The 26,801-nt window shown below is 45.9% G+C and overlaps 1 protein-coding gene and 1 long non-coding RNA gene across 2 annotated transcripts in view; both read left to right on the top strand.

The window, feature by feature from the left end:
• Positions 1-26,801, top strand: part of LOC142258946 (uncharacterized) — a 450,433-nt gene that overhangs the window by 70,929 nt on the left and 352,703 nt on the right. The window lies entirely within an intron of this gene.
• Positions 7,294-8,801, top strand: LOC142258936 (uncharacterized). The gene has a single exon (XM_075331490.1). It carries the CDS (start codon positions 7,294-7,296, stop codon positions 8,677-8,679), a length of 1,386 nt encoding a protein of 461 aa, XP_075187605.1. The 3' UTR covers positions 8,680-8,801.

Below are 26,801 nucleotides of genomic sequence, written 5' to 3'. Positions count from 1 at the left end.
AATTTACCAAGATATAAAAACTGATGAAATTGATGTATTCGGATATAATGAAATCCTTGGTTCTTCTTCCCCTGATGAACCCCTAAGATAAAAATTTAGGGGGGAAACGCGTCGGGATGTTGGATTGTTACCAGTGACCTCAGCAGATAAGTTCCCTGCTGGGATTATATGTTGTTATTATTATACATCATTGGTATCTTAATATCATCTTATTTAACTGTGCATGAATATACATATGTACAGTGATAATTGGCTATTATTGCATGAGGAGCATACGAAAGAACTGTGTATGGATTCCCAAATTTGATGCAAAAATATACTACATAGTAGTTTATCTTGCTTTTTCTTTCCTTATCTAAGGATTAGCTGTATCAGGGTTACCAATCTTTTTAGGTAACCAATTCTGATAAATGACCTATTGACTATTTTGCACTTCCACTCTTGGTGGTGGGTCTTCTTGCGACTTGCGGGTCAAAGGGACAGCTTAGGGACAGCCGACGAGGAGCGGGGGGTACCCAATACCTTAAGGTGCACCTCCGCTGGTAGGTAGCTATAAGGGAGGGAGAGACCATCCCCGATATATCCCTAAGGACAATAGGCTACTCACATTTCCAATTAAAAGATCTGGAGCCATGCTACCTAGGGCTCACCTATAAACGTTTAGATAACTAGTGCCCCTTCCCTCACTAGCTGGTTTTGTACCCTTCTTGTCCTCCCACTCACTTCACGTGACCAGTAAACTACTTTTGATAATATAAGAGTTATTATGCTCTGTATTTTTGAGCATTTTTAATATTTTACCTTAATAAATATTGATTTTAGGAGTATTTTTTTCTGTTTTGGTTTTTCTCCAGTTTAAGAATCAGACGAAAAAATCTGAGAAGCTAAACCCCCGCAAACAATGGCAAACATTAAAAAAAAAACCTCCCAACAGGCGAATACTCATAAAATGGTCACATGCCATACATATGGAGTAAAACCCGCTTCTTAATATTATTGGATTAAGGATTTTCACTTTGGTTCCCGCAGCCCAAAATCATGAATTGTCTTCTTCTTCATGTCATACGTGTTAGCGTTCTTTCTGCTGTCAGTGATCGGATATAAAGTCTCCAGTAATTATATTACTGTACAGGATTCTTTATGATGTCACATTGTCATCTTCTCCCCATTCAGGTCCCTACAATATCGGATCCTCTCAGTGGAGATCTATATAAGAGAATTCTCCTGATTGACCCTTCAAGGATGGATATGTACAGGGACAAGATGGCGGAGAGGATATTACACCTCACCCTAGAGATCCTCTTCCAGCTTACTGGAGAGGTGAGAGATTCTGATGACGTCACATTACATCATTCTTATCTATGGGAATAACAGATGGACAGAACTGGAGAGGTGAGGACTCTGGAAATGTCTGGAGTGAGATTTATTACTGTGTCTCTCCATAACCAGGATTACACAGTAGTGAAGAAGACCTCTAGTGAGCGCTGTCAGGCCCCTGTGTCTGAGGGATGGGGAAGACCCCTGAGCCCAATCACGGGGCCTCCACCTCACCCCCCGATACATGAGGACATCAATGACCAGAAGATCCTAGAACTCACCTACAAGATGATTGAGCTGCTGACTGGAGAGGTGACACTGCTGGGAATGCTGGGACATTATACAGTAACGCTATGAAGGGATCGGGGGGTGACGGTATCATTGTATGTGTCAGGTTCCTATAAGGTGTCAGGACGTCACCGTCTATTTCTCCATGGAGGAGTGGGAGTATTTAGAAGGACACAAAGATCTGTACAAGGACGTCATGATGGAGGTTCCCCAGCCCCTCACATCACCAGGTAATAGACAGGACTAAATACACACGGCCTATAATTATCTGTATGTAAGGAATGAATTCAGTCCCTGTATGTGTCTCCTCCAGTTCTATCCAGTAAGAGGACAACACCAGAGAGATGTCCCCGTCCTCTTCTCCCACAGGACTGTAAACAAGAAGATCCCGATGTTCCTCAGGATCATCAGGTAGATGGAGAGAAGGTGCCATGAAATCTCCCTATGATGTGTAGACGGCTGTGAAGGTCTTGAGCTCAGTCTTGTTTTATCCCCCAGTATTATATGTTTTATACTTGTGTAATGAGAGCGGTGGAGATGGCAGGATTAGAGCTGATCATAGATGTGACTTCTCCATCTGTCTGTGACTTTTACAATATTTGTTTCAGGGGGAAGATCTGACCCATATTAATACTACAGAGACATATGTGAGGGGTGATGAGCGGAGTAAAGAGGAGATTCCTACAGATAACCGCCCAGGTGAGTAGTGACCACTAAATGCAGAGAAGTCACAGATTCTTCTCAGTCACCGGCTGTGGCTGCTTTATCAGGGTTGCAGTCCATCATAGAAAATGGTCACCATTCTGCTGCTAGACCACCACATGCTCCTCCACCCAACACTGTCCCCATTATTTTGGGCATTAGACGCCCTTCTGTTGGAGTGAGATCTGTATCAGCCAGATCTTACACGTAGGATCCATCCTATCCCCTGAAATTAGAAGATGTTGACCCGTAGGTGCCCAGATCTCTAATCTGCAAAGCCAAATGACAGTGTACGTAGAATGTGCATAAAATTCAGAAAATTATGGGAAGAAAAATCTAATCTGTATGGTGGACCCCTAAGAGAAAGCGGAGGGTAATGATGCTGGTGACTTCCTAGAATCTTGACATCTTATTGCTGAATCTTCCTTCTCTCCCTTCTGCTGAATGTGCTGATCGGGTCGTTACAAAGGTCCAGTCTTTCTTGCCAAACTTCCCTTTTATGACGAGACACCATTCCATGAGCAGTGAAATTCCTCCTTTCCGGGCAATCGCAACACATGTGAAATAGATCTGCAGCCTCTGAGTTACACATGGAACATAACGAAAATTGAATATTTCTGATCTGTTGTTACTGATGAGACTCTATGATGACGAGAGGAGGGAGTAGCTAGAGGCAGAGGGAGGAACTTGAGGTTGAGGGAGAAGCTGGAAACAGGGAGGAGGGAGAGGAAGGAGCTAGAGGCAGAGCCCATCCCTCTTGTATCTACATAGTATCTCATCAGAATGATAGAGGAACTCCCGGTGAACTCAGCCGGTGGCTGCAAAACTTTGACTCCAAATGGTCTTTGTTCTGTGTTGAGGAAATAAATGTTAGCAATACACACCATAAGGAAAATGTATCTACCGTCTAAATCAACTCGCGGCTCCAAAATCTGGTGGGGAAGAGATTTGTGGAAAGCAGTAGAAACACCCTTCGGTTTATTATTTGGGTTAGTAGAAAGGGAACAGGCATTGTAGTATCTATTTGAATACTTGAACTAAAGAGGCCTTAAAGTATGTTTCCTGAAGCATAACTATTGAGACCCTTTGTATGTAGATATTAATATATCTTACTCCTTTTCAAAGGACTATTTACAATACAAGATGTAAATGTCACAATTAGAGAAAGGGAGGGAGAACGACTAAGATAGGATATAGAGGAGACAAACCTGGGGAGAAATGCGAAATTGGAAGAGACAACTTCCATAGGCCACACTAAACTATTAACTCTTAGCAGGAGAAAACTGGACCTTATCAACAGGTCCCACAATCTAAGTGGGGTTGAGGAAGCCAAGACAGGGATAATCTCCACAAGAGACCCGTATTACTCAAATATCCAAAATATGTATAGTATACCCACCAATATAGAGAGAATAAAGGTGAAAGAGAGAAAGCAGAAAAAAGATAATAGAAGTAGGAAAAGGAAGTGACAATGATAGATTAGGTTTAAAAAAAACCCCAACAAATATTTCCTGATACAATTTCTCAAACCAAACTCCTGGCCACCATTTAAAGGCATCAATAATGACCAAATTGTAATTCTAGTGATGGTAATAAGTACAGATCAGTCAATCAGTCATCCTGGAGAAGACCTCATGTCTTAAGAGGCCCATCACTGAGGGATAAGCGTTGCAATTTTGGTGACAGCTCTGTCTCACAATTAGCATGTGGGGGTAGAGTATGAAGTGCCGTCCATTCTGGCAGATGGATCTGAGGCAAGTCGAAGGTAGATAAGTTGGTCGGGAGGTCCCCCAAATTCTTAGATTCTGCGTGGCGGCCATCTTTTTTTGCAAAAAATTGAAATGAGAAAACCTCCAGTGGTAGGAGATCCCTTGGGTCTCGAAGAAACTGAGTGAGTGATCATTAGGCTTTACGAAGTTGTAGTGTGCTCCTGGTCAGATCTGAGAGGATGACAATGTCACAGCTTTACAGTTGTATATTCTATTTAGATCTTACAGCTTGTGAAAGAATTTACTTCTCCTTGTAAAAATGAATGCAGGACACAACATCACGTGGTCTTCAGGCCAAGGTGGACTTGGGACCAATATCTCTGTGAAGTATATCCATTTCCATACGCGAGTCCTCTTTCCTCCTAAGTAAATCATAGGATAAAGTATTAATGGTTTTCTCCTGCATATGGGAAGAGATTTCTTCAGACAGGCCACAAATACAGAGATGGTTTAGTCTGTAACGGTTCTCTATATCATCTATAAATGTTAGAATGTTTGAGATCTGAGTGGTACGTTCAGACATAAGATATTGGTTCTCTATTGAAGACGTTGTGTCAAACTCTAGGTCATACACTCTGATGCCTACTGAGTCTCCTCTAGTCTATTAAACATGGTCTCCAGGTCCTGCTTTGTGGGGATAGAGCACAGATGTTCTTTCCAATCCCACTTGTCTCCTTCAAAGAGGATTGTGATTAACTACACAAGAACATGACACCTCCGCCATGATAAATCGCTAAGCTGAGCGTGGTTGATGGCTCTAAAATACAGTTACTCGCATCTACAGGATCATCATGAATTCTATTTTGTTTCTGATACTAAGGAATTCAGATTACTGCACAATTGCTCCTGAAATGGGGAACACTAATACTTCTACTTTTCTGGCCAAAACTCATAGTAGCGCCAATGGTCCATCGTAAATGAGTACAACTCTGATTTACTGGACTATGTTAACGAACGCTCTCTCTAAATGTCTAATGTCTTCAAGAAACTCATCTGACAGAAGATATTGGCCCCTACATTAGTTTGGATTGCCGAGAGCCCCCGAGCCACATACTGTAATTACTCCAGATGTGTCCCCTCTAGTTACTAAATCACTGACGGTGAAGGCTGTCGGGGTGGAGGGCGATCATTTTAGTAGATGTGTTATTGTCTATAGTCACAGTTTTCTCTATACTATTTAGTAAAAAAGCCGCTCTTATTTCATGGCTTTCCACTGCAGCCAGTTTTCTGCTCCTATCCAGGCCCCATTTCTCCAATCTAACATCTGTCACTTTACATGATAACACCTTTGTAATGCTGAATCTGATCCCAGTGTCTGAGATTTTTTTGTGACACAATGTAAGTTCTTATTTGTAATTTAAGATTGATTTGTTCACAAAATCCTAGAAGGAAGAGAGGAAACTGGAATGGAGACCTGGGACATGAAAATAGTAGGGGGTGCCAGTAATAAGAGCCATAATGGTACAGTCCACCAAATCCTAGAAGGAAGAGAGGCACTCACCCAAAATAAAATGCAGTGTCCTTTATTTCATGTAGACATACGATGGTAGGGAGAGGATGCGAGAAGCGAGGATAATGGCTGCCGTTTTGCGCTTAGAATAGCGCTTCTACATGTCCACCTGTCACCAGCACCTCCCACATCCGTAAAGGTGAAAACAGGTGACAGCGATAAATACAATCAAGTGCAAATACAAAAAGTGAAGAAAAAGTTAAAAAACCATACTAAAAACAATACAATGTAACAATTGGAAATATAAATACAGGGACACAATATCAGAGAAGATGATTAATAATAGGGCATACAAAATAATTCATATCAGTTAAATTAGGAAAGTTATGATCAAATCAAAGAAAAACTGACATTTCATTTTTTTCATTCGAGCCTAAAGTGCCAAGTGCCTTTAGGTGAATTATCCAGCGTGCTTCTTTTTGTAACAGGATTTTGTGTGTATTACCTCCTATTTGTGAGATAACGACTCGTTCCATGCCAGCAAATTTTAAACAATCTGGATTACCCAGATGGACTGAGTGAACACAGTTGATTAATCTAGGGAAACCTTTTCCTGTCAAAATAGAATTATAGATTATAAATTAATTTGTTTCCTGTTCACTAAAAAAAAAAAAAAGTAGTCTGAATTTCGCTTCAAACATTGCATTTGGATGTTCTTAAAACAAATAGTGATACCACAACATATAGTCAGTAAATAGCATTTACTGTATTCTGCTTTAGCCGAAATTACTATTTTTGACTCCAGAGGCAGTCTCTGGAAAATTGCAAAGAGTGGATGTTTTAGAGGGAAAATTACAAATATGCCGTTATACTGCCCAATACATAGCACCCAGCTTGGTCTCCAGGAAACACACACACCGTAAATGTTTGTGGGTTCTTCCCTGTGGCAATGCCAAGCATGGATAGTAACAGTGTTTAGGCCACTGCAACGCTGAGAAGAATTGAGGACATTTGGCTTTGGGATTTTTTTTTATTGAATTATGGAGCCATATTGCTTTTCAAGAGTTTTTCACCTATAACTAATGTGGAAACCCTCCATTTTTCCCACTGAGCGAGTAGGTTTTTGGTATAATTTTGGCCAGAAAACATTGTTTGGTGGATTATTATTCAAATATTTGGGATGCAAAATGAACAAAGAAGATTGAACATCATGGTCTACTGGTTCCTGCTCTGATTACTTTTTTTTAAATCAGATACTTTTTTATTAAAACAGAATACATACAACAGAATAACAAATCGGCATCCAAATTAAAATTATCACATCTATTACCCCTTTAATTCCCCCTCCCGCCCCCTCCCCCACCCCGGCAGCAACCCTTCTCCCCGATACTACATCCCCTTTAGTACACACTTAGAATACCCTCCAACTGCAATATAGCAACCATCCCGTTCATCCCGTTGTGCAGGAGGAACAACTAGTAACACAAATAGAACAAAACACACACATCATAGGTCTCCGACGGCTATCCCGGTCCCAGCTGCTCTGATTACTGACTACTGTTAGATTTATGAACATTTTTTGTTTCAGTAAATATTCTAATTATAGATTACTACATAACTTGCAATTTCTTTAGCTATTTCATAAATCATATCCTTTCATTTCTATATATATATTATTATTAAAAATGTTTATTCTTGGCAGATGACTGTACCAGGAGATCAGAGATACAACTGACATCTTCAGTTTTTAAATCAAATGACCTTGATATGCCACAAGATGTAACTGAAGTGAATGCTATTGCTCCAGATATAGCATCATCTCTTCAAAGCAAGGATATATCCTCTCATTCTTTTAAACCTACTTCTGATTTATCACAGACTATTAAGAAAAATAAAAGTCACAAAACAAGCATTCAAAATAGAAATGCTCTTACAGTGAAAACATCATTTTCAACTTTAGAATCTGAAAAAATACTTAACAAAATTCACACAGGGGAGAAAAGATTTTCTTCAGAGTCTTTTAGTTACCAGAGAACTCACACGGGGGAGAAGCCTTTTTCATGTTCAGAATGTGGGAAATGTTTTGCACAGAAATCATATTTTGTTATACATCAGAGAACTCACACAGGAGAGAAGCCTTTTTCATGTTCAGAATGTGGGAAATGTTTTGCACAGAAATCATATTTTGTTAGACATCAGAGAACACACTCAGGAGAGAAGCCTTTTTCATGTTCAGAATGTGGGAAATGTTTTACACAAAAATCACTTCTTGTTATACATCAGAGAACTCACACAGGAGAGAAGCCTTATTCATGTTCAGAATGTGGGAAATGTTTTGCACAGAAAACACATCTTATTAGACACCAGAGAACTCACACAGGGCAGAAGCCTTTTTTATGTTTAGAATGTGGGAAATGTTTTGCACATAAACAACATTTTGTTTCACATCAGAGAACTCATACAGGGGAGAAGCCATTTTCATGTTCAGAATGTGGGAAATGTTTTGCACATAAATCACGTTTTGTTGAACATCAGAGAACTCACACAGGGGAGAAGCCATTTTCATGTTCCGAATGTGGGAAATGTTTTGCACATAAATCACGTTTTGTTACACATCAAAGAATTCACACAGGAGAGAAGCCATTTTCATGTTCAGAATGTGGGAAATGTTATGCACAGAAAACACATCTTATTACACACCAGAGAACTCACACAGGGCAGAAGCCTTTTTTATGTTTAGAATGTGGGAAACGTTTTGCACATAAACAACATTTTGTTTCACATCAGAGAACTCATACAGGGGAGAAGCCATTTTCATGTTTAGAATGTGGAAAATGTTATGCATGGAAATCAGAGCTTGTTGCACATCAAAAAACTCACACAGGAGAGAAGCCATTTTCATGTTCAAAATGTGGGAAATGTTTTGCACATAAACAACATTTTGTTACACATCAGAGAACTCACACAGGGGAGAAGCCATTTTCATGTTCAGAATGTGGGAAATGTTTTACACAGAAATCAATTCTTGTTAAACATCAGAGAACTCACACAGGAGAGAAGCCTTACTCCTGTTCTGAATGTGGGAAATGTTTTATCCAAAAATCACAACTTGTTGGACACCAGAGAACTCACACAGAGAAGTCTTTTTCATGATAGAATGTGGGAAATATTTTACATTAAAAATGCAATCTTTTTGAACATCTCATAAATCACACGGGTGGAAGCCACTATCATTTCATATTGTATCCTCCTTCCCCTTTTAATATAAATATTTTTCTCGATAAGAATAATAAAGTTCACTTTTTGGATAAATTTCTTACGCGTCTGTGCTTTTTCTGATAGCCAGTACGAAGCAATAAGTTTCCTTGCCGCATATAGTCGTACAATTGCCAGTTTCTCATGTTCTTCCGCTCCCACTTCATCCACATAGCCCAGTACACACACCAAAGGAATCCTGGGTAGCTCCACTTGCATCACCGATTTAATTAAATTTAAGACTATGATCCAGAACCCTTCTAAAAACGGGCACTCCCACAACATGTGTATGATCCCTGCTTCTGCCACGGCACATTTCAGGCACTTGGAATCTGTTCTCCCGCATTATGCATCCACACAGCGGTTTTATAGACTATACATGACATATAACTGCAAGAGCCTTTTCACTTCACTCAGAGATATTTTGGTGACATATTGCAGAATAGACTCCCATTTCTCCTCTCAAATCTCTCCCAAATCCTCCACCCACTTCACATATGCCTCAATTGGATGCTTCCCAACAGACATGGACAAGAGTCCCTCATAGACCATTGATATACAACCTGCCTTACCTCTCTGCATTTCTATTATGTTAATTACACTGTCCGGTTGTACAACAATTGGTGCTATTCTGTTCTGCGACTCAAATGCATGACGTAACTGCATGTACTTGTAAAACATACCATGTCCCAATGGGTAGTCCTTTAGTAGTCCTTCAAAAGTTTTAAACTCGTTTCCCTCAACCACTTGGGAGATACCAGATACTGATTTTCCTCCATTGCCCGATAAACTTAAGGGATAATAATTCCAGGATATTGGGATTGTCCCATATGGGGGCATATCTAGTGAGCCCCGTTACCTGGCTCAACTGTTTGACCTTACCCCATACTTTATCAATCAACTGTATAGTAGGATATGGTGTGTAGTGTAAGCAAATCTTTCCCGCCTCCAGACTGGCCAACAGGGGGCCTTTTCCGACCACGTATTGTAAAATCTTCCCCCACCGAGGTCTCCAAACCCACTGTCCCCCACCCCACCATGTGCTGACTCTGGGCTGCTAAATAATAGCACCAAGGGTTACATAAAGCCAGTCCCCCTTCATCCTTCGGCCTTTGTAGATACTCTAGCTTCATCCTTGGGCGCTTCTTTTCCCAAATTAAGCTTCGAAAGATAGTTTATTTTATAGAACCTGTACTGCGGTAGCCACACCCGGGCGTTGTGGACCACATATAGCAGCTGGGGCATTAGTATTATTTTAATTAAATTGACTCTCCCCACCACCATAAGGTACAGCTTGAACCAAGTCAAGATTTGTTGTTTGAACTTAAATAAGACGGGGGCGAGATTAAAACGCTCATAATCCATTAGTTTAGTGGATATCCTAATTCCCAAATATTTGAACTCCGACACCACCTGCACCGGGGTGCAAGTCACCACTGTATTAGAGAGCATTTCATCTAGTGGTATCAAAACTGAGTTGTCCCAATTTCTAGCAAGTCTTGATATTTTCCCAAAACTGGAGATGACCCACAACACCCTTTTCCAGGGACCCCCCTGCATCTACCAAAAGCAATGAAAGGTCGTCCGCATACAGGGCCACTTTCTTCTCCACCCTCCCATACCGGTATCCCACTATATCGGAAGCCTGCCTTATCACCACCACCAGTGGTTCGATGGTGATAGCAAATAAGAGGGGGGACAATGGGCACCCCTGACTTTTGCCCTGGTAAAGAGAAAATTTATCTGACATACTGCCATTTGCCCTGATTCTTGCTTTAGGAGCAGAGTACAATAGCTGTACCCACCTAATATACATCTCCCCAAAGCCGATCCACGACATTGTGGCCCATAAATACCCCCACTCCATGCTGTCAAAGGCTTTGGCAGCAAGCATCTAAGGAAATAATCACCCTCTGCCCCTTGTTTTCCGCCGGCATCTGCATATTAAGGCTATGTGCGCACGTTGCGTATTTACATGCAGTTATGCTGCGATCTGCACCGCAGCGTAGCTGCATGCGTCCTGCGTACCCTGCATAATCTATGAAGATTATGCAGGAGCCGTGCGCACGTGGCGTCTTAGAGTGCAGCACTTCGCCTGCTGCCCGAAGCGCGCGTTCTAAGAAGTGACATGTTACTTCTTTCCTGCGCTTTGCCTGCAGCCCCCGCTTTGTCTATGGGAGGAGCTGCAGTCAGAGCGCATGGAATCGGTTTTTTTTTTTTTTTTTCACTATGGACTGTTTCTGCAGCGATTTGGAGTGCACGTGTGCTGTTCAAATCGCTGCAGAAATTTCTGTAGTGACAGTACGCAACGTGCGCACATAGCATTAGATACAATCTCCTGTGGTTGGTTACCGTGGACTTGTTGGGCATAAACCTGTAATGAGATGTAATGACTTTGGTGAGCCTATTTGCAAGCATTTTGGCAAGAAGCTATACATCTACCGTTAGTAGGGATATCTGTCTGTACGAAGCTGGCAGGCAGGGGTCTTTACCTTCCTTAGGGAGTTCCACAATTATCGCCTCCTGCATGGATGGTAGCAGATCTCCCCCCTCTAGACATGAATTATAGACCCAAAGCAGCACAGGCAACAGAACCTCCCTATGCTGCTTATATACTTCAGCCGGAAACCCATCTATCCCCGGCACCTTATCATTCGCCATGGCATTTAGGGCTGATTCCAACTCCTCTAAGTCAAATGGCTCATTCAGCAGCTCTCTAGATTTTCTTGAGAGGAGCGGCACCTGGGCCCTGCACAGGAATTCATCTACCTCCTCACCTCCAGGTGCATCTTAGCTGAGTATAGGTCAGAATACAATGTCTCCAATACTTTCAGGATCCCTGACGTGTCCGTGACTACAGCCCCATCCACTGACTGTAGATGTGCAATATACATCGATTCTCTCTTACCGCGGCTATCACTGAAAATAGATGACCCACCCGCTCCACATTTTCAAATGACTGCACGGTCTGATTGTCTCTTCAGGGAGGAAGGAGACGAACTCTAGTGCCACCTATTGGAAGAAGCTATCCTAAAAGTCAAAAGTGGCTCTTTAACGAGCCTTTTCATATGACCTAGGATTTATGCCAGATGAGAACCTCAATTTGCAGACACGATGTTTCGGGATTATTGTCCTTCTTCAGTGCAAAGTAGGAAATCTGATCTGGCTATATGAGATGCTGTAGTGTGGGCTAAGCTGCAATGGAAAATAATCAAATTGTCTCTTCAGGGAGGAAGGAGATGAACTCTAGGTTTGTCAGTCTCCGCAATGAGAACAGTTTTCCCCTTAGACCACACTATAGCTTCTCATATAGCCAGATCAGATGTCATACTTTGCACTGATGAGGGACAATCTCTGCAAATTGAGGTTCTGATGTGGTATATATCCTAGGTCATATGAAAAGGTCGTTAAAGAGCCACTTTTGACTCTTAGGATAGCTACTTCCAATAGGTGGCACTAGAATTTGTCTCCTTCCTCCCTGAAGAGACAGTTTGAACATTTTCCAGAGCATTGCAGCTATAAGACTCCTCACCACTGACAGCCAGACTGGTTTGTCAGTCTCCGCAAGAACAGTTTTGTCTTTTGACTTATATGGGGCCACAAATGCGTTTCAGTTCAATTCATTTCCAATGGAATCGCGGCAAGATGCGGTCACATGTGGTTGTGTATGACGCATGCAACTGCATGTGACCGCATCTTTCCACGATTCCATTGGAAATAAATTGAACCACATTTGTGACGGTCCGGTTTTGCGGCAAAATACCGCTGATGTGAGCGCTGCCTTAGAAAACAATAATTGTCCTACCGCAGTTTTCCCACGTGTCCAGTGTCCGCTCTTCTACATTCCCTTATATAAAACCGTGATGTCTCCGACCAAACCTGCTGATTATGATTTTACAATCGTAATAACTTTATTCCAATAAAGTATTTATTATTATTTATTATTATAGCGCCATTTATTCCATGGCGCTTTACAATTGAAAGAGGGTATATGTACAACAATCATTAACAGTACAAAACAGACTGGTATAGGAGGAGAGAGGACCCTACCCACGAGGGCTCACAGTCTACAGGGAATGGGTGATGGTACAATAGGTGAGGACAGAGCTGGTTGCGCAGTGGTGTACTAGACTGAGGGTTATTGTAGGTTGTAGGCTTGTTGGAAGAGATGGGTCTTAAGGTTCCTCTTGAAGCTTTCCACTGTAGGTGAGAGTCTGATAAGCTGAGGTAGAGCGTTCCAGAGTATGGGAGAGGCACGGGAGAAATCTTCTACGCGATTGTGGGAAGAGGAGATAAGAGAGGAAGGAGATCTTGTGAGGATCTTAGGTTGCGTGCAGGTAGGTACCCCGGTACTAGACTAGGTCACAAATGTAAGGAGGAGACAGGTTGTGGATGGCTTTGTACAGTATGTCATGGTTAATGTTTTGAACTGGAGTCGTTGGGCGATGGGGAGCCAGTGAAGGGATTGGCAGAGTGGCGAGGCTGGGGAATAGCGAGGGGAGAGGTGGATTAAGCGTGCCTCAGAGTTTAGGATAGATTGGAGGGGTGCAAGAGTGTTGGAAGGGAGGCCAGAGAGCAGGAGGTTGCAGTAGTCGAGGCAGGAGATGATGAGGGCATGCACTAATGTTTTTGCTGATTCTTGGTTAAGGAAAGCACGGATCCGGGAGATATTTTTCAGTTGTAGTCTGCATGAGGTGAAGAGGGCTTGGATGTGTGGCTTGAAGGATAGAGCAGAGTCGAGGGTTTCTCCAAGTCAACGAGCTTATGAGACTGGGGAGAGTGAGCAACCATCAAGGTTGATGGAAAGGCTTGTTGGAGGAGATGAGTGAGGAGGAGGAAAGACAATGAACTCTGTTTTGTCCATGTTAAGCTTTAGGAATCGCGCAGAGAAGAAGGATGAAATAGCAGACAGACATTGTGGAATTTTGGTTAGTAGAGAGGTAATTGTACCGCCCCGCGCTCGACTGCCGCAGCAGAGCCGCTCGGGTCCAGGCTCGTTTCTGGTGGGTGGCTCGAGTGCCTCTGGACCCGGGGGTCACGTCGCTCTGTAAGGGGTTTGCTGGCGCTACGTGCGGAGGTTTCGATGGGGAGGTTCACGGATGGGGCCGTGGTGTTAAGGGGTATAAGTTTGTGACACCACCCACGGGGTTGTGGTGAAGGTGTGGGCACCACCGCTGCCATTGACCAGGCTCCCGGGGATGGTGTTAAGCAGCCTGGTGTTGATCCCCTCCGTGGGTAGGGGGTGATGGTCCCGGGGCCCGAGAGTGAAGAGGTGCGGGGCAGTGTTGATGCAGTGCGGTGCAGTGCCTGAAGGCACTGTTGTACTCACTATTACAGATACACCGGAGTCTCTGGTAAACAAAAAGGATGGTGGTCGGTGCCCGCAGCCGACTGCGCTTTGCCCCTTACTCAGGGTGTGGTCTCCGCCTTTCTCCTGCACCTCTTTAGTAGAACGTTAACTACCTTCGCTTCAGCGACGGGAGTTCGCTCCCCGGCTTTGTGTGTCGGTGAACCCATTTGCCTGCAGGCGCTGGCCCGTGGGATCTCTCTGCCTGTGCGGTGGCTTTCTATCCCCCTCGGTGGGCTGTTGCCGTCTTTCGAGTCTTGAGTTGGGAAAGGACCTAAGGTCCAGACCTCAATCAGAGAATTCGACGTGGTCCAGTGGCTTCTGGGCCTCGTCAGGGTCTGAGTACCCCACTGGTGCTCCGGTTTCTAGTTGGTTCCTCAGTTCGGTACCGGCAGGCCGCTACCCTGTCCCGGTGCCTTACGGTTCCACCAGCCATCTTCCCGACTCCTGCAGTCGGCAACCACCGTCTGCCTCCTTGCCACGGTACCAGGGCTACGACCCTGGCACCGGTCAGTGTGATTGCTGTAGACCTATCACCACAGGCCTGCTGCACTAGAACTTCAACTCCTCTCTACTCCACTCCCTGGCTTAACTTAACTGACTACTGTTTCCTGTCTCAGGCCCTCTGGACTCCTTGGTGGGCGTGTCAACCGCCTGACTCCGCCCCCTGGTGTGACCATTGGACACAGAGAGGTGACAAGGGTTTTTAGGTTGGCTGCTGTTACCTTGTTAGGGGACTGGTGTTTGTGCATGGGACTACCTGTGACCACCTGGCTAGTCCAGGGCGTCACATAATGTCAGGTCCAGAGAGGGAGTTCTGTGTGTCATCAGCATAGAGATGATACTGAAAGCTGTGGGACTCAATAAGCTGTCCCAGGCCGAAGGTGTAGATGGAGAACAGCAGGGGTCCAAGAACTGAGCCTTGGGGGACACCGACAGATAGGGGGCGAGATGAGGAAGTGGTGTGAGAATGGGAGACGCTGAAAGTTCGGTCGGTTAGGTATGAGGAGATCCAAGATAGGGCCAAGTCTGTGATGCCCAGAGATGAGAGAATCTGTAGTAGGAGGGAATGGTCTACTGTGTCGAAGGCAGAGGACAGGTCAAGGAGAAGGAGGACAGAGTAGTGTCGTTTGCTTTTGGCGGTTAGTAGATCATTGGTGACTTAGGTTAGGGCAGTTTCAGTAGAGTGATGTGGTCGAAAGCCAGATTGTAGCTGGTCATAAAGGGAGCAGGAGGAGAGGTATGAGGACAATTCAAGATGGACATGTTGTTCCAGTTTTTGAGCATAGGGGAGAAGGGATATGGGGCGATAGTTTGACACACAGGATGGGTCAAGGGAGGGTTTTTTGAGGATGGGTGTAATGGAGGCATGTTTAAAGCATGAGGGGAATACACCACTTGTTAGTGATAGGTTGAAGAGATGGGTTAGGGCTGGGATGAGGACTGCGCTGATGTTGGGGATGAGCTGCGATGGGAGTGGGTCCAGTGCACAGGTGGTTAGATGTGATCTTGAAAGTAGAGTGGAAAGATTGTTTTCTGTCATGGTGGAGAAGATGGATTTGGAGGAAGAGGGCTGAGTAGCTATGATGAGGGGCCATGGTGATTGTGGGCCAAAGCTTGCTCTGATGTTGTCAATCTTCTGCTTGAAGAAAGAGGCAAAGTCTTCAGCTGAGATGAGGAGGGGGAGGTGGTGCTGGAGGACGGAGGAGAGAATTGAAAGTGTTGAATAGCTGTTTAGGGTTGTGAGAGAGAGAGGATATGAGGGATGAGAAGTAGGTTTGTTTTGCAGCAGTGAGTGTGGACTTGAAGGTGGTGAGGGACTCTTTATATGCAATGAAGTGCTCAGTGGAATGAGACTTCTTCCATCTGCGCTCAGCAGTTCTGGAAGCCCATCTCAGTTCTTTAGTCTGACTTATGTGCCATGGTTGTTTGTTGATTGTGCGGGTTTAGGTGTGTGTGAGGGGGGCAGCAGATTCAAGAGCTGCAGCGATTGTAGTGTTGTATAAAGTTGCAGCAGCATCTGCATCGTGTAAAAATGCAATGTCTGTGAGAGGGAGAAGGGACTGAGAAAGTGCGTGTAAATCAAGGTGTTTGATATTTCTACGAGGGTGTGAAAGATTGTGGAGGGGGTTGCGTACTTGGAGAAGAGAGGGAAGAGAATGTGAGTAGGTTGTGGTCAGACGGGGAGAGGTGAGTTAGAAAGGTTAGATAGGGAACAGAGGGGAGTGAAGATGAGGTCCAGCGTGTGGCCATCTTTGTGAGTAGCTGCAGAAGACCATTGGGTGAGGCCAAAGGAGGAAGTGAGTGTTATAAGTTTGGAGACAGGTGAGTGGGAAGTGTCAATGGGGACGTTGAAATCACCCATGATGATGGTGGGGATGTCGGTGGAAAGGAAGTGTAGTAGCCAGGTGGTGAAATGGTCAAAAAAGGCAGTGGCCGGCCCTGGAGGGCGGTAAATGACAGCCAGTTGAAGGTTGGAGGGGGAGTAGATGCGGACAGAGTGTACCTCAAAAGAGGGGAGAGTAACAGAGGGTGGCAGTGGAATTGGTGTAAAGGAGCATTGGTCGGACAGGAGCAAACCAACTCCTCCACCATGCTTGTTACTGGGGCGGGGGGGGGGTGTGCGAGAGAGTTGGAGACCGCCATAAGAAAGTGCAGCAGGAGTGGCTGTGTCAGAGGTAGTGAGCCAGGTTTGAGTGATAGCGAGGAAGGAACGTTTATTAGTGATGAAAAGATCATGAATGTAGGAAAGTTTGTGGCAGACAGAGCGAGCGTTCCATAGAGCTCCTGTTAGTGGGACTGGGGGAGCGGGGACTGGGTGGATGGGTTTGAGGTTAGAGAGGTTGCGGAAATTAGTGATAGGTTGTGGAGGAGGGTTTGAAGTGACAATAGATATGTGGTGAGGAGGACCAAGATTAGGAGAGATATCTCCAGCAGTGAGGAGAAGCAGTGAAAGTGCTAGTAGATGGGAGCAGGAGAGGCCATGAGGTGGTCGTGTGTGTCTGGAGACACTGGGTGAAATGTGGAGGAAAATATTTGAGGGGAAGGTGAGCTGGGTGCGGAGGATAGTGGAAAAGATGGAAAGTTCATTACTGGGTTTAGGGATCAGAGGGTGCAGTAGAAACTGAAGTATTTTAGGGGTGAAAGTGAAGAAAAACACAAACATTGTTTACAGAGTCTATGTATCCAGTTACCTTCCGGTCACTTCTGGCCCAATTCAATACATCATACTTATATGGTGCATACTTGTCTTGGTGCAGACAAAAAGTCCGCAGCCTGTGTATAAGATCTGCAGCTTCCGCTAAGCACTTCCCACCTTTGTCCTCTGTACGTATGCCAACCGAAACAGAGGGTCATATATCCCCTATGGATAATTTATACAGTGGCATGCAAAAGTTTGGGCACCCCTGGTCAACATTACTGTTATTGTCAAGAGTAAAGCAAGATAAAGATGAAAAGGCAAAAAGTTAAAGATGACACATTTCCTTTGTATTTTAGGCAAAAACAAAATATTTATCTTTTACATTTTAAAATTAACAAAAAAGGACAGTGGACGGTTCCAAAAGCTTGGGCACCCAGCATGGTTAGTACCTAGAGAAAAAAACTGACGGCACCACCAACATACAGTCTGAACAGGCGCAAAACTGAATGACATATAATAACAAAAAAGACAATTGCACTCTGAAATGCTAAACCATGGAAACCATGAATGTAATAATATAGACATGCATTACTGCTAAAGGAAATCTAGGAAAAATTGATATATTTAGCATACAAAAATGGCCATTTCTATATCTGCCCAATAGCCACGTCAAGGAATATCTTGTATACTGGGTACCCACTCTAATGCCTCTCTCTGGGTTAAAAACCTTCATGTGTATGGACAAGTAGGAACCCGCTACTAGAGAGTAAAATCAGCTATGGCTAATGAGAGAAGAGTGGACATTCAGAGGACATCACTTTATAATCTTGACAAAAAAACTGATGGCACTCCCAACATACAGTGGTTAGTACCTAGTAGCACCTCCTTTGGCAAGTGTCAAACTTGTAAATGCTTTTTCATCCATTTTTCCTTGGAGACGTCTTCCAGTTCTGTGAGATTACTGGCTCGTGTTGCATTCACTGCTCTTTTAATGTTTAGCCACATATTTTCAATGATGTTCAGATCAGGGTACTGTGAGGTCATTGTAAAACCTTCAGCTTATGCCTTTTGAGATCGTCTATCATGGATTTTGACGGTGTTTAGGATTATCCATTTGTAGAAGCCATCCTTTTTTCAACTACAGCTTTTTTACAGATGGTGTTCTGTTTGTATCAAGAAATATTTTAAAATTTAATTGAATCCATTTTCCCTACTCAATGCCTCAAGTGGATGAACTGATCAAGAAGCTGGGTAATGTTCGATACATAACACTTGATTTAATTAAAGGATACTGACCAATATCGTTGACAGAAAGTGTCAAGGAAAAAACATGTTTTTCTGCACCCACTGGTGGCTATCAATACATCCGTTTCACTTTAGATTTATATGGGGCCCCAGGAATGTTTCAGTGTATAATGGACAGGATGCTCATAGCCTGTGGCGCCCTGGACAAGCCAGGACGTCACAGGTACTGCAACAACACACCCCACACCCCAGTTAGGCACATCAGCCGCACATACAAATCCTTGTTGCCTCCCTCCAGGGGCTGATGTCCACACCAGGTGGGGTGGAGCCAGAAGCGCTGCTCGAGTCCCCGTATCCGGCCCACCGCTCGAGCCACCGAGCAGCAGCAGCAGCAGCAGCAGCCGGACCCAAGCCGCGAGCGCGGTCGAGTAGCGCATCCCCCCGCCCGCGACAACTTGGCGTCACGAACAGGATCCTACCATTCTACCGGCTGGTAGAAGTGCGCCTTGTAGCCCGCCAGAGGTGTCCGGCCGAAAAATTTCAGAAGCCGCCATCTTGGGCGCGAAAAGTTCCCCGCTCGAGCGCCTTCCCGAGCAGTGGAGGCGCGAAAGCCGAAGCTCCGCCCCTGAAGAGGAGGTGCTGAGAGAAAACCAAGGGGGGACGGATGGCGTCCGGCCGCATGTGAACTGCGGCTATAAAAGCGGGGACGCCAGGACTCCGTGCCAATGTCGTTCCTGGAACCCCAAAATCACAGCACTATGTCCACTCCGCTGGTGCAGCCGGAAGCCCAGCCGCCTGTGCCCGGAACGGCGGCCTGGATCAGGGCCCGAATGGCGGGAATCTGTCGAAACTACCGAGACTAGATATGTCTTCTGATGGAGCAGTGGACCGCTGAGGTGGAGGAGGTAGCCGCGGTCGCCCGGGTGTATGGGATGGAGGCTATGATGGAGGAGCTGGTGAGTGACCCACGCCCCTATGTCCCTGAGGGACCGGCCGCTGCGGCTGAGGGACCCGGTCTGCCCCTGGCCCCCATACTATCTCCGCCCTTCCTACCCGTGTGCCCCGCTGCTGCTGGTCCATCTGATTTGCGCCTCCTTGCAGCGGCAACCGAAAGAGTGACGAGCCCGGTGACTGCGGCAGCTGGCGGCAACCCGCCTGGCGCAGGGACGGATGAGAGCGACTCCGGGCCGGACACAGAACCTGTCTCGGAGGAGGAGGGAGTCGCTGGCTTGCACGACATGGAGGCCATCTACATTCCACGGAGCGGAAACAATGGATATCGGGCGGCCCTTCCCCGTCACGCTTGTTATGCGCTAGAAGGGCTGGTACCCGTGTTTTTCCACCCGAGGCTGGATGAGGAGCAAGAAAGCGAGCAGTAAGGCAGCGGCCCTCCGTTGCACAGTTGTCCCCGTTGGGACCATCAGCACCATTGTGTGAGTTGTTGAATGTGTGATTTGTTGAAAATGTAACCGAATGATAAGGAAAAGTAATCAACCGAACAGTTATCAGATTAGCAACCGTGATTGAACCAGCCGTTGCCGGCAACTAGTCCCCGTGGGGACTTTCTGCAGCCGTATGCGTAAGGAACTACTTACGGACATGCCCGAGAACTTGCAGGGCAACCACAAACTGAGTGGAATGTAAATAATTGGCTTAAACCGTGACCGCCTCTGGAGAGGCTGATTTGGAGGATGGGCCTGGAGGAATGGATGGCCCAGGCCCGCCACTACCGTAACCGGTGGCGATCCTCCGGGGGTTCAGGGGTTCCCCATGGACGTGGGTCCCCTGAAAGAGACCGTACCCACTCGGGCAATTTGGTTTTGGACTGGGGCAAGGGGTGCTGCCCATTTGCTTAGTGGCAGCATCAGGGCCAGGTTGTTTGGGCGGGGGGAGAGCGGAAGCCGTTACCGTTAATAAAAATGTTAGTAACGTTAAAGAAGGTGCCTCCCGTAAGGGAAGATTTGAAATGTTCAAATGTTTTTATCTTTTTCAGTTGTGAAAATAAAACCGGTGATGGACGGGCAGCCTGCGGACGGTCTGCGTTTAACCAAGGGGGAATGTGGCGCCCTGGACAAACCAGGACGTCACAGGTACTGCAACAACACACCCCACACCCCGGTTAGGCACATCAGCCGCACATACAAATCCTTGTTGCCTCCCTCCAGGGGCTGATGTCCACACCAGGTGGGGTGGAGCCAGGCGGTTGGCTCCACCCACCGAGGAGTTCACAGTCCTGGAGGCGGGAAAGGTGCAGTTGAGTCGAGTTGAGTGGAGTCGAGTGAGGGAGAGTGAAAGGAGAGGAGCTGACTGACCATGTCCGGGTACGTGGCCCGGGCACCTGAGAGCAAGGTTGGCAGACGGTGGTGACCATCTGCAGGAGAGGCCGATTTCCGCACAACCGTAAGGACCGGGGTCGGGCGGTGGCCCGCCGGTACCGGATCGGGGAGCGAAGAAACGCCAGCACGGACCCCGACCAGGCTTGGAGTCGTCGTTAAACCGGTCAAATTCGTCAGACGGGAACCTCCGGGGTTCCTCAGCAGCAAAGACCCGACTGAAGGCAACCGCTCAACCGTGAAGGGAAATACAGCTACCGCCACAGCTAGAGTTCCCAGGGCCAGAGCCTGCGGGCAAAAGGGGCTCCTCCGGCAACACACCGCTGGGGAGCGGGCTACCGGTGGGAAGCCATCGGGGCCAACAACACATCAAAGGTGCAGGGAGAGACAGTTACCGCCAACCTACCGGGAGTGATCACCGCAGCCACCTGTGGGACCCGTCCATCCAGCCGTTTGCTTCACCAGAGACTCCGTGTACGTTACTGGCTGAGTGAGTACCACTGTGCCGCCTGGCACCGCGCTGCTCCCGCGACCCTGCACCTTCCCAACTCCTGCCATCCACCTTTCAGTCCACATTACCGGGCCCCGGGACCACCAAATCCCCCTACCCACGGAGGGGAGAGATACATCTCAGCTGCTCCCTGTCATCGCTCCCGGGATCCCCGTCCGAGCAGTGGTGGTGCCTCATCACCACAAACCGTGGGTGGCGTCACGGACTACATCCCCAAACCAAACCACCCCTTTCACTCACGGGCGAGGAGCGCTGCTCCAGTCCACGGATCCGGCCAACCGCTCGAGCCACCGAGCAGCAGCAGCAGCCGGACCCGAGCCGCGAGCGCGGTCGAGTAGCGCACCCCCCCGCCCGCGACAAGCCCACACTCCGTATGCTTCAGCCTATCTTGATGATGTCATAATATACAGTGGGGACTGGGAGTCCTACCTTAACAATAAGAATAAAAAAGGTTGTCAGCTCACCCCTCTTCACTCCTGGATTCTGCACAGATGCAAGGAAATGCCCTGGCCCGTGCGGCAATGGATATCGGCAGAGGAAAAAATCCAGCATCATGGAGATTTTGTAGAAATAAAACTTGATTTTATTGTAGCAGAATAAAAACATGCAGACCGTGCAGTGGGCACAGAGGCACAGGTGAAAAAATGTGGGTTATCTAACGCGTTTCGACCAGAGAGTCTTATTCATGCCATGTGATTTACCCCAAACTGATTCAGTATTTAAAAGGTACACATTACACGTCATGGGATGGACTTAGTGCTCAATTAAAACTAAAACCGCGCAGGTGTGCATTCCCAGTGGACAGATGCACCAATAACACGTAGTGGGGATAAAAACATGTATGTAGAAAACCACAATATGAAGAATGAATAAATAAGATTGAGAAAAATATCACAAAAACATTGGATTTGTATTTAAAGATGGTGAATCCATAATGAGAGAACTACAAAACAGCTTTGAATACTATTATAAATCATTTCCATATAAGTCATACAGCAATAAATTTGGAATGATTATTGGAAGCTGAAAATAACAGAGGGCAAACATGAGAGAGATGTCTATTAGTCCTGTATAAAGCAGTTGTCAAGTACACAGTTAATTTTATATTAGTACATAAAATATATCTGAATGTTAGATAGTGAATTCCTGCACAGGAGGCAAAAAAACCCCCCAAAACACAGCATATATACCGCAAATGCCATAGTAAATCTAGGGAATATACAGTGCCTGCAAGTAGTATTCAACCCCCTGCAGATTTAGCAGGTTTGATAAGATGCAAATAAGTTAGAGCCTGCAAACTTCAAACAAGAGCAGGATTTATTAACAGATGCATAAATCTTACAAACCAACAAGTTATGTTGCTCAGTTAAATTTTAATAAATTTTCAACATAAAAGTGTGGGTCAATTATTATTCAACCCCTAGGTTTAATATTTTGTGGAATAACCCTTGTTTGCAATTACAGCTAATAATCGTCTTTTATAAGACCTGATCAGGCCAGCACAGGTCTCTGGAGTTATCTTGGCCCACTCCTCCATGCAGATCTTCTCCAAGTTATCTAGGTTCTTTGGGTGTCTCATGTGGACTTTAATCTTGAGCTCCTTCCACAAGTTTTCAATTGGGTTAAGGTCAGGAGACTGACTAGGCCACTGCAACACCTTGATTTTTTCCCTCTTGAACCAGGCCTTGGTTTTCTTGGCTGTGTACTTTGGGTCGTTGTCTTGTTGGAAGATGAAATGACGACCCATCTTAAGATCCTTGATGGAGGAGCGGAGGTTCTTGGCCAAAATTTCCAGGTAGGCTGTGCTATCCATCTTCCCATGGATGCGGACCAGATGCCCAGGCCCATTGGCTGAGAAACAGCCCCACAGCATGATGCTGCCACCACCATGCTTGACTGTAGGGATGGTATTCTTGGGGTCGTATGCAGTGCCATCCAGTCTCCAAACGTCACGTGTGTGGTTGATCTTGGTCTCATCAGACCAGAGAACCTTGAACCAGTCTGTCTCAGAGTCCTCCAAGTGATCATGAGCAAACTGTAGACGAGCCTTGACATGACGCTTTGAAAGTAAAGGTACCTTACGGGCTCGTCTGGAACGGAGACCATTGCGGTGGAGTACGTTACTTATGGTACTGACTGAAACCAATGTCCCCACTGCCATGAGATCTTCCCGGAGCTCCTTCCTTGTTGTCCTTGGGTTAGCCTTGACTCTTCGGACAAGCCTGGCCTCGGCACGGGTGGAAACTTTCAAAGGCTGTCCAGGCCGTGGAAGGCTAACAGTAGTTCCATAAGCCTTCCACTTCCGGATGATGCTCCCAACAGTGGAGACAGGTAGGCCCAACTCCTTGGAAAGGGTTTTGTACCCCTTGCCAGCCTTGTGACCCTCCACGATCTTGTCTCTGATGGCCTTGGAATGCTCCTTTGTCTTTCCCATGTTGACCATGTATGAGTGCTGTTCACAAGTTTGGGGAGGGTCTTAATTAGTCAGAAAAGGCTGGAAAAAGAGATAATTAATCCAAACATGTGAAGCTCATTGTTCTTTGTGCCTGAAATACTTCTTAAGGCTATGTGCGCACACTGCGTTTTTTTGACGCTGCGTTTTTGTACGTTTTTGGCCGCTAAAACCGCACAAAAACGCACCCGCGGCAAAAAAACGCGGCAAAAAACGCACGCGTTTTGCCGCGATTTGGTGCGTTTTTTTGCTGCGTTTTGCTGCGTTTTTGCTCACTGCGTCTTTATGCGTTTTTTATCAGTGAACAAAAAAAAAAGGTCTGATGTAATTTCCTTCATCAATGTGTTCTTCATTCTCCACTAGTGTATGCAGAAGAGCAGACAGCTGCAGAACTACAAGGCTCAGCATACTCCATCCAATAGTGTATGCAGGAGAGCAGACAGCAGCTGCAGAACTACAAGGCTCAGCATGCTTCATCCAGGACTGTATGCTTGAGGGAGAGTCAGGGGGAGCAGACCTACAAGGCTCAGCATCCTCCATCCAATAGTGTATGCAGGAGAGCAGACAGCAGCTGTCGAACTACAAGGCTCAGCATCCTCCTTCCAGGACTGTATGCAGGATTTCTTTGCCCCCCCAAACAAAAAAAATGACGTGGGCTTCGCCGTATTTTTGTATGCTAGCCGGGTACAGCAGGCAGGTACGGGCTGCCCCCAACCCCCAGCTGCCTATTTGTACCCGGCTGGGAACCAAAAATATAGGGAAGCCCTTTTTTTTTAAATTATTTCATGAATTTCATGAAATAATTTAAAAAAAAAATGACGTGAGCTTCGCCCAATTTTTGAGTCCAGCCGGGTACAACTAGGCAGCTGGGGATTGGAATCCACAGTGCAGGGTGCCCATGCTTTCTGGGCACCCCCGCTGTGAATTGCAGTCCCGCAGCCACCCCAGAAAATGGCGCTTTCATAGAAGCGCCATCTTCTGGCGCTGTATCCAACTCTTCCAGCTGCCCTGAAGCCGGGTGGCTCGCTGGGTAATAATGGGGTTAGGGCTAGCTGTATATTATCAGCTGGCCCTAAGCCCGAAATTCATGGTGTCACGCCAATATTAGACATGGCCACCATGAATTTCTAGTAAAGACAAAAAAAAAACACAACACAGAAAAATATTTTTATTAGAAATAAAACACAACACAATTAGTGACTCCATCTTTATTGAAATAAAGAACCCCCCCTCCGCAGTAATCCTGGGTCAGGGTCCCGCGCCGTCCAATCCGGAACCAATATCATCTGATCGGTTTGCTGGAAGGCAAAGCGATCAGATGATGTGTCAGGATCAAGTGCCTGAATCCCATCACACATCAGCTGATTGTATAAAAGCCGATTATACAATCAGCAGATGCATCGGTGCAAAAAAAAAAAAAAAATACTCACTTATGTGCTGATTACCGGCAGCTCCTGCAGCGATGGGGCGGGAGTCTGATCCCGTCCGATCGCTGCAGCAGCTGCCGGTAATCAGGGATGAAGTCTCCTGACGCATCCGCTGACACCGGCCGGGCGCCCGCGTCACCGCGATACTTACGATCACCTGATGCGTCAGGTGACTGCATCAGGTTATCCATCGCCAGGTCCTGCATCCATCGGAGGTTTCCCGGCCGTCTGCACACAGCCGGAGCGGGGGTGGCGATACCGTGAGAGGAGATGGGAGCGGGCATGGCACCGGGAGTCTGCAGACAGGTGAGTATAACTTTTTTTTTTTTTCTACTGTTAACTTTTGATTTTGCAGCCGCTTCCACCTCCCGCCCAGACATGGCGCCGCACGGCAGCATACATGCACAGGACCGGAGGTGGACGCGGCGGTGACGGTACCGGGAGGATTCACGCTTCTGTATATACTGACAGAAGGAATCCTCTTCCTGTACACGTCACTTTACTACCCACCTCCTGCGTTTATAGCTGCGTTTTTGGTCTTCAAAACGCACCAAAACGCAGCTATTTGCGTTTCTCATTGCGTCTTTCAACATCCCATTGAACTCAATGGATGAAAAGCGCAGTGAAAAACGCGGGAATAATTGACATGCTGCGTTTTTGTGGCACCACAAAAGCGCAGCTGAAAAAAACCAGATGTGTGCGGACAGCAAAAATTAAAACTCATAGACTTTGCTGGGGAAGCAAAGTCCTGCAGTTTTGAGGCCAAAAACGCACCCGAAAAACGCGCAAAAACGCCGCGAAAAACGCACTGTGCGCACATAGCCTAATACTTTAGGAGAACCAAACAGAATTCTGGTGGTTTGAGGGGTTGAATAATAAATGACCCTCTGAATAAACTTTTCTCAATTTAAAAAAAAAAAAAAAGAAATAACATTCTTTTTTGCTGCAGTGCATTTCACACTTCCAGGCTGATCTACAGTCCAAATGCCACAATGCCAAGTTAATTCCGAATGTGTAAACCTGCTAAATCTGCAGGGGGTTGATTACTACTTGTAGGCACTGTATATATGGACCATTTTGCGTTAAGGGAGAGACCACAGATCGTTGTTATTAGGTGTACTGCAAGATTAAGTCCTGTCGGGTATTCAGACCATTCGGCACCCTGGTCCCAAGCCTGAATATCCAAAAGGATTCTCTATTGAGGAGTTTTCTTCTGTGGTCTCCCCCTCTAACGGGATTGGTGACTTTTTCAATGCCCATAAACGCAAAGGAATCAGTGCATCTATCATGAACACTAACAAAGTGCCGAGAAACTGCTGAAATATTAAGTGCATTTGCATTTAAAGTATCCGACAGATGTCGTCTGATTCGTTTTTTTAGGGGGTTCCCCATGCAGCCTACGTATTGAATCCTGCACTTAGTGCATTCGATCAGGTATATAACATACGGTGGGTTGCAATTAATATAACTGCCCACATCATACGTTAAATACGTGGTCCATATATATATTCCCTAGATTTACTATGGCATTTGCGGTATATATGCTGTGTTGTTTTGTTTTTT

Source organism: Anomaloglossus baeobatrachus (genome assembly GCF_048569485.1).
Source record: "Anomaloglossus baeobatrachus isolate aAnoBae1 chromosome 5 unlocalized genomic scaffold, aAnoBae1.hap1 SUPER_5_unloc_19, whole genome shotgun sequence".
In the NCBI taxonomy this organism is placed as follows: Eukaryota; Metazoa; Chordata; class Amphibia; order Anura; family Aromobatidae; genus Anomaloglossus; species Anomaloglossus baeobatrachus.
The sequence above is the reverse complement of the archived record's forward strand: the minus strand, read 5'-3'. Positions and strand labels throughout refer to the sequence as shown.